The sequence below is a fragment of the Hydractinia symbiolongicarpus genome, chromosome 13 (assembly GCF_029227915.1).
Source record: "Hydractinia symbiolongicarpus strain clone_291-10 chromosome 13, HSymV2.1, whole genome shotgun sequence".
NCBI classification, from domain to species: Eukaryota; Metazoa; Cnidaria; class Hydrozoa; order Anthoathecata; family Hydractiniidae; genus Hydractinia; species Hydractinia symbiolongicarpus.
The window spans coordinates 10,619,080-10,627,317 of record NC_079887.1 but is presented as its reverse complement, the minus strand read 5'-3'; the positions used below and the strand labels follow the sequence as shown (position 1 = coordinate 10,627,317).

General features: G+C 32.8%; 1 protein-coding gene across 5 annotated transcripts; it reads left to right on the top strand.

Annotated features, from left to right (window-relative positions):
* Positions 1 to 173: 173 nt before the first annotated feature.
* On the top strand, positions 174 to 5,036 carry LOC130624092 (cytoplasmic protein NCK1-like). 5 transcript variants are annotated; one of them, XM_057439661.1, is made up of 6 exons: positions 174 to 238; positions 2,249 to 2,594; positions 2,915 to 2,982; positions 3,183 to 3,224; positions 3,738 to 3,778; positions 4,201 to 5,036. In XM_057439661.1, exons 2-6 carry the CDS (start codon positions 2,273 to 2,275, stop codon positions 4,376 to 4,378), a joined length of 651 nt encoding a protein of 216 aa, XP_057295644.1. In that variant the 5' UTR covers positions 174 to 238; positions 2,249 to 2,272; the 3' UTR covers positions 4,379 to 5,036. The 5 variants fall into 5 exon arrangements, with proteins under 5 accessions (XP_057295644.1, XP_057295643.1, XP_057295645.1 ...); XM_057439660.1 differs by lacking the exon at positions 174 to 238 and adding an exon at positions 727 to 798; XM_057439662.1 differs by lacking the exon at positions 174 to 238 and adding an exon at positions 831 to 855.
* The last annotated feature ends 3,202 nt before the right edge of the window (positions 5,037 to 8,238 follow it).

Genomic DNA, 8,238 nt, shown 5'->3' with positions numbered 1-8,238 from the left:
AAAGTTATTGCATTCTCGTCCCCAGAGGTCTTTAAGATAAACCTTTTTTTATCTTCAAGAGCTCTGGGGCGAGAATGAAGTTATTGATATAAATGCTACGCTTTTCGCAACCTCGTTTTCATGCTGTGCCACGTGCAAAAAATGTAAAATGCTTTATGAGTATTATTTCTTACGTTCTTACCGCAAAATGAAAAAAGAAATTGCGTAAACCTTGGAAGAAGAAAAATAAGCTTTTGAGGTAAAACTTTTTTAGGATGTTAGTCAATACCACAGTCAAAGTCAGACAAGTTTTCATGTGACAGAATTCCAACGAACTGAACATGAAAAATCGTACTTTTTAGTTTTAAGTCAGTGTTGAAAAGTTAGTGTCGAATCTCCAACTTACTAGCACTCTTTTTATCCTGCTAGCTAATATTAATTTTTTTTTTACATTATTATTACCTGACTGATAATTAACATGAAAAAAATGCTTTTCACAACAGCAAAATCGTTCAATATCCGTTTAGGATAAAATAGATTTAGTTGAATGACTAAATTTTATACAATACTCCTCCCTGCAACTTTTTTGGCTTCCATATATATAGAACAGTAACAAAAACATTGAAGGAGGTTGCTAAACTAGAATTCACTGATATAAACAAGGATAAAACGAAACCTAACAAAGGCATAGTTTCTACTTTCGTTACTAGCGGAACAAATATATATTATCTGCTTCCTTGCAAGGCGAAACCTCTTTAAACAAACAGAAATTATCATGATGGATATAATTTCGACGAATATTTTGACCTCATCACAATTGTAAGTATTTACAATAAAAGAAAGTTGTTTAAAATGTAGGTTCATTATATTTCACAGGTGAGTTCGGTTAGACTACTTGTTCTTAATACACGCTTTTTTTATGACCAACATGAAATGTTGACATTTATTTAATACTTCTTTAGTTTTTGTATTTTGTTGGTGGACTATCTCTACTAAATTTACGTGCTTACTTGCTCCGTTAAGCTAGTGCGACAATCGAAATCAAACTTCTGTTTTCACCATATTGATCGTTGAACTTTCCTTTAAAATATTATTGTTTTACAATCCTTAACCTTGCTTTTTTTTTCATTTTATTATTTTATTATTTGCTCACTTCGTGTTGTGATTAAATGGGTTCCTTGCATGTTGCTTCGTTTTTTGAGAAATTACTTCGCCTACCGTCCTTACTCGATGATATATGTATTAAACCTCCTTAAATTTAAAGAGGTTTAATACAGGAGGCTCTACTTATTGTGTCCAGGGCCTTAGGTGTTTTTCAGTTTGTACGGTGTCTTCGAAGCCTTATAGGCAAGTTTGTTTACTGATCAAAATGTGTTAAAGTTAACTTGAACACAGGTTAACTCGAACTTTTATTAACTCGAACCATTAAAACCTCAGGTAACCTCAGGTAACTCGAACATTTGTTTTCTACGCGTCAAGTACTGTACTCCAAGACATGAAAGGTGCTGATGAAGACTTCTTACGCTTTGAAGTATTTGTAAAACCTTGTTCCAAGGACATTTTGCCTCTTTGACTATTCTGATTGCCCTATAAACAACAGATGAGGTGCCAAAAGACCCTGGAGACAAGGACAATATTGATAGCATATTGTCTAAAAATGAAATTGCCTTAACTCGAAATAGTATCTCATTTTGACTCGCCTAACCCTAGTCGCTTGGAGACTCGTGAAATGTTTAAAATATATACAGGAAGGATAATCCTACAACATTGTGTTTTAATTGTTTTTCTCCATCTTACTTCCTGCATACTTCTTAAACATACGAGGGAGTTGATGACGTGACATGAAAAGTCGAATTGTTTTGTCGTGTGACGTATGTTCCGCAATTTCAGTTTTAATTAAACGACGCAATCATTTTTTTTAATTACATTCACATGATGTTTTTCTTGTGAATTCGATATTAAATATATAAGATCCCACAGTTTTAATAATATAAACAACTGACAATAGGACGGTTAAAGCCGTATGAACTTTCGTTCTTGTTATAATGTATTGATGTAGTGTTGTTGCTGCTGAAGGGATTTGCTGCAGAAACTTGTTGAGAAACGCTGTTATTTTGTTTTTTGTTGTCGTCTACTGCGTAGAAATCTTTTCTTTTGTAATTCTTGTTGTTTTTCGTTGGCGTCGTCGTCGTTGTTGTTGTTGTTGTTGTTGTTGTGATGATTATATTTATTAAGTAAACAATTTGTCATTTAAATTTACTGACTTTAGAATTATTAAAGAAGAAAGAAAAAAATGCATCCACATTTACCAAACCCTCCTTTGTTTTCAACAAAACGCATTTCAACCGCCGAATACATGGCAAGACGTCCTTTGCCTCCAACATTGGATGAGAGAGATCTGATACAGCATTGTGAACCACCACCCCGACCTCCACAACCTTGTTCATTAAATAAGGTGAAAAAACTACGAGACAACGTTGGGAGAAACATGGTTCGTAAAGAACCAGTAGTAAGCTATGATCATGAACCAGCTTTACCGGATCAAGTTAACCGATGTAGCAACAGTGTTGTGGGAAACGTAGTTCGACAAAAATCAGAAGTAGAATTTAGATCAGGTAATTAAAATGTACCCCACGATCACTGCTTCTTGACTAACTCACCCAATTACTGCTTTTTGACATTCCCACTTTTAGCGTTCCCACTCACCGCTGACTTTCCCACTAAAGAACTGCTGTTTGGCTTACCCATTTTAGTAGCTAATGTTTTTTAACTTACGTCTCAATTGCTGCCGTTTAATCTATACACACAAAAATATGTTCCAAATATTTAACTTAGTATATGTTATCACTTTTTACGACGAGCGTTCTTATGTTCGCCTATGTATCTGGCGCCGTAACTGTTTGTTTGTTTGTTTTATAATTTTTATTTACATTAGTGTATGATTGTGAGCCATGGTATTTTGGAGATATATCGCGAGTTGATGCTGAACGAATTCTTGAAACAGTACGTGCTTTCAGTATAAATCTATACAACCTTGTTCTCAGGGTATTTTGCCCTTATGATGTAATCGATGGTAACAAGGGGCTCTAAGAAAGAGAACATGGGAACTTGGCTAAAGTCTATGTTCTTCTTCGTAGAGTTTTCTGTAGTTACTTACCTTCACTTTAGTTAGCATATCAATAATTTCTTTGTTTTATTTACAGCATGGAAAAGATGGAGATTATCTTGTGAGAGAAAGTCGAAGGGTAAGTGGATTGCGTGGATTCTAACTCCGGTCGTAACGCAAACGTTATTTTCTTATATAACAGTTTTTCGTGGTCCTTCTTCTTTTGCCAGTCAGGATACGCGCGCATTTATGGAGCTTCGTAAACGTTTGCAACTCATCTATCAATAAGCTCCTGTTTTCAGAACAAAAAAATAATAAGTTCTCTAATTAATAAGATGTTTAATTAATTCTTGCGGTATTTTGGCTTTCGTTAGTCTTTTAATTCAGCAATTAGCTCAACATCAATACGAAAGTTTTTAACTCATATGGTGAAAAAATGATCGCTTAATAGTCAACCTTGTTCCCAGTCCAGAATTGTTAGAAGAAGAAAAAAAGGACTGTATACAAGTTACGCGAACTATATCATACTTTTTGTGTCAGTCCTTATTGATAGTGCTGGTTTTTTTGTCACTGTGTGATCAACATTTTAAGTTGTAAAAAAGTATTGTAATATTAAGAGGATTTGTCATAATCTCTTCTTCCTTTTCTTTAGATGGCCAATTGTTATACTTTAACCGTCAAATATTCCGACAGGTAGGTTTTCTCTAGCGTTTTCCCAGATAATTTGGTGTTATTGTTGTTGTTGTTGTTGCTATGCACTTGATAAAGTCTTGTTCATGTTCGTGTAGTGATTTGATGAAACTAAACAAAGTGGAGTATCGTTAAGTCAAAAATATCGTTCCACTTAGCGGGAAATTCACTTAACTGGCGTCTTAAGTAGGCGAGTTTTGTCCGAAACTGGCATGCAAAATTAACAAAGGTATCATGAAGAAATTTGCGCACTTAAAAAAATTCTTTTAGAATAAAACTTACGGGTACAACTTGTACTTTTTGAACTTTCTCAGTCGAATTCGATAAAGTTCTACTGCTAAGTAAGATTATACAACAAACTATATTAAAAAATAACTCTGGAAATATAATCAATGCTTGTGAAGTCGCATATCGTAATTTTTTAGGGTGCTTCATTTTCCCGTCGATGTCAACAAGGACAAAGAGCTTACTATTGGGAAAGTAACTTTTCCAAATATGATGGACGTAATAGCGTTTTATAAAGTGAATGCGTTATGTCACTCGAACCAAAGATGTGTGACACTCGGGGACTGTCTTTCAAAAACTTTCTACAAAATACAATGAACCTTGACAATCCCATTTTAATGGTTGTATCACGTATGGTTATGGACGTTTCATTTGTTTTTTTGCTTTGCTGGTAAAGCTTAGTGTTAGCTTCAACCTTAACTTTAAAGCAAATTTTCCCAACAGTCTGTGAAGTGTAAGACCTATTTTATATCCTAAAATTATTTCTTTCCATTCCTTCGATTTTTACCGAGTTAGCAGTGAAACAGCGAGGGTCTTCTTTGTAATGAATTAAATTTTTTTCCACAAAATTTGCGGTTATTTAGTTCAAACGTTTTTACAGCGCCAAAGGGTAAAATTGTCGATACATATTACAACAGCCTCATTTCCAGAGTGTCTTTCCTTTTCATTTAAACCAACCAGGGGAACTAGAAACGAGGTTGAAGGTTTTAGCTACAGCTTCACAAACATAATAGCTTTTATATTCTGTAGATATTATATATATTATAACTCTATTATTTCTTACGAATGTACTTTCACGATTACAGAAACCAACTTATGGTCCAGTTAGCTGACTAATTTTTTACACTACTTTTTGTTGTTTACAAATATATATTTTATTTATTATAAGTTATGTTTGTATTTATTTGTATATTTTTATATAGTGTTTTGCATTAGAATGTTTTTATTTGATATAATACGAATAGTTTTCCATAGACATCCAATAAGAATTTGTGGGTGGGTGCTAAATGATGGTGCAATGTAGAGAGGGAAATTTATTCCCGTTTAATCTCCATCGATTTGTTAGCTTGAATGTGCCAATTATTTTTCTGCTACAAATCGCAAATTTCGTCATAGCCGCCTCATTGATACCTTCCATGTAACTGTTATAGGAACAAAATCGTCTTTTATTATAGAGATCAAATTTGATATCAAGCCGAATCTCTGTCAAGTAACATGTAATAAAGTTTTTTAACGCTTCCAAGAAGTTTATTTAGACCTTACGCCCTGGTTAAAAGTCATCAGCTATTTTATCCGACAAGACTTTTGTCCTTACAAATGTTTTTTCACCAGTATACAGCAATTTTATTATTATTTTTGGGGGATAAGGATTACACACACGGCACTGATACTGCAAATTTCAGATTTTGATCAAAAGAAACTTGCTTTTTTTTAATGTTTAGATTGCATTTCGTACAAAAATCTCTTATAATAATTACCCAAGAAATGATATAAAAGAATTTCCCTTTTTTCTAACTTATTTGATTAGTAAAGTATATGGCGAAGTTGCAAAATTAAGACGATCAGTTATCTTCATAATTGCCATGGTATCTTGTGACCAATTAAAAATGGAACATTTGAAAGTTTGCACTGACAAAAAGAAGCAAAGAACAATGACAGATTTAAATTTGCTTCCAATTGTTCTCAAAACCTGATGTAAGAAATAACAAGAAGCCCTGGGGGCTCTAAGAATTTCCGCTCGCTACCAAAATATTTGATGACAACCTGCTAATTTGTTGTGTTATCATGCCAAACATTCGAAGGGGTTTGGTCCATGAAGCTCTGAAGATAAAGCACACAAGTGACATTATATCTTACAACAAACGCAAACAAAACGAAACGTGTCATAATAAACTCACAAAGAAATTGCTAACAAAAAATACAGCCTATCATTTATGGTTGAAAGTCTTGTGATTGAAACGTTTATGGTCTTAAACGGCATTTAGTTGACAAAAAATCAAAATTTTGATGTGAGCATCATTTTCAGCATACTTTTTTTATTAACTGTGCCAATTTTTGTCGAAAATAAGGTAGTTTTAATTTTTGGACAAATTTTGGCCTGAAATGACATTTAGGTGACAAAAAATCAAACTTCTGTATCATCATCATTTTCAGCATACTTTATTTGTTAACTATGCCAAATTTGGCCGAAAATGAAGTGGTTTTAATTTTTGGACCAATTTTGGCCTAAAATGGCATTTAGGTGACAAAAATCAAAATTTTGATGTCACCATTATGTTCAGCATACTTTTTTTGTTAACTTTGCCAATTTTTTTAAAAAATAAAGTAGTTTTAATTTTTGGACTAATTTTGGCCTAAAATGACATTTAAGGTGGCAAAAAATCAAAGTTTTGATCTCACCACCATGTTCAGCATACTTTATTTGTTTACTGTGCCAAATTTTGTTGAAAATAAAGTAGTTTTAATTTTTGGACCAATTTTGGCCTAAAATGACATTTAGGTGACAAAAATCAAAATTATGATGTCACCATTATGTTCAGCATACTTTTTTGTTAACTGTGCCAAATTTTGTCAAAAACAAATACCAATTTTGGCCTGAAACTTCATTTAGATGACTTCCCAGTATCTGTGACGTTGCAATTGACCATTTGGGACAGGGTTAGTTAGTCAGTTATACCAATACTATCCTCCTCTCAGAGAAACGTGAAATCCCAGGGTCGATTTTTTCTCAAAAAATGCTCCGAAAGAAAAAAACGACGGTTTTAAAGAATTTCCTACGCCTTCGGGCGCGGAAATTCAATAATGCTATCTTCTAAAAAACAATTATTAAAAGACTTTACCAAGGTAATTTACTTTGTTCCGAACATAAGCTGTAATGTTGTCTATGATCCATCAAAAAAATTTAGCGTACGTCCGAAAACTACTTGATATTGTAGAAAATTTACCTTATCGGTAAAAAAAAGTTGTCAAAAAATTAGTCGGCAAAAAGAAAAAGTCGGCAACAATATTAGTCACTTTGACAAAATGTAGTCACTTTTTGTTAACCAATTTCCAGACAAAAATGATCAAGAAAGTTTAGATTTTAAAATTTTTTATTAAAATAAAACAACAACAAAAAAATATAAATATATAATATAATATATAAAAAAGGTTAATGTTTAGTCAAATTCAAGAATAATTGCGTACAACTGATAAGAACTAGCAACAAGGAAAGGTTTGGTCGGTGATAAAAAAGCCAGAATTTAGTCACTTTTCACCGACTTGCTTTTTACCGATAAGGTATTCTACTTTCAGCGCAAAAATCGATCTACGTCCAAATTTCAAATCTTCATATAAATATGTTATTCAAATATTCGTTTACTGTCGATAAAGAAAATAAATATAACAGACATTAATTTTAGGTTGAGCAATGTTCGCAAGGAAGAACAATGTTCCACAGCCACTAAGCTGAGTTTATTATGAATACTGCTTACCTCTTCATATGCAGATAAATTAGGCGCCTGAACTGTTGGAGAGACATTGTTAAAGTCATTTTTAATCTCATTAAATTATCAAAAATCTGAAAATGCGCGACAATCGTTGCAAGTAGAATGTGCGCTAGAATGGTTTCATACCAACTTATATATTGTAATATAAACATACAAATATCCAAAAACGAGTCATAGACACAATGACACGACAGAATACAAGACACTAACTCTAAAAAAACAAGTTTTTGGGTTTGCTAACTGTACATAGACTTGTGTTGTCACATCGAGACATGCAACAAAAATAAAAGTTTTACAAGCATTTCAGAAAGCATCTTTCTAAAAAAATATCCATCTAACAAATAGTGTGATAAGCTTTCACCGCGAAAAGTGTAGAAACGAAATACACGTATTTTTTTTTATATAAAAAGGTTTTTTAAAAAATTAAACAAAAAGTGGTCAAAAGTTGCTCATTTTGAACCTAAATATTGTGAAACATAAACAAGCTAACCCTTAATTTTATATCCAATTTTAATGGAAAGAAATCTAGTTGAAAATATTTTTAGTTTATCTCTGCTATACCGGTTCAAAAGAAGAACATTAAGTAACAATTCTACTGTAGGTATACGTTCTATAAACGTAAATATTTATACATTGCAATTTGCATGATGATTGCCTCCTCGCATAAAGTTCTTTGCCGGAACACGGGGT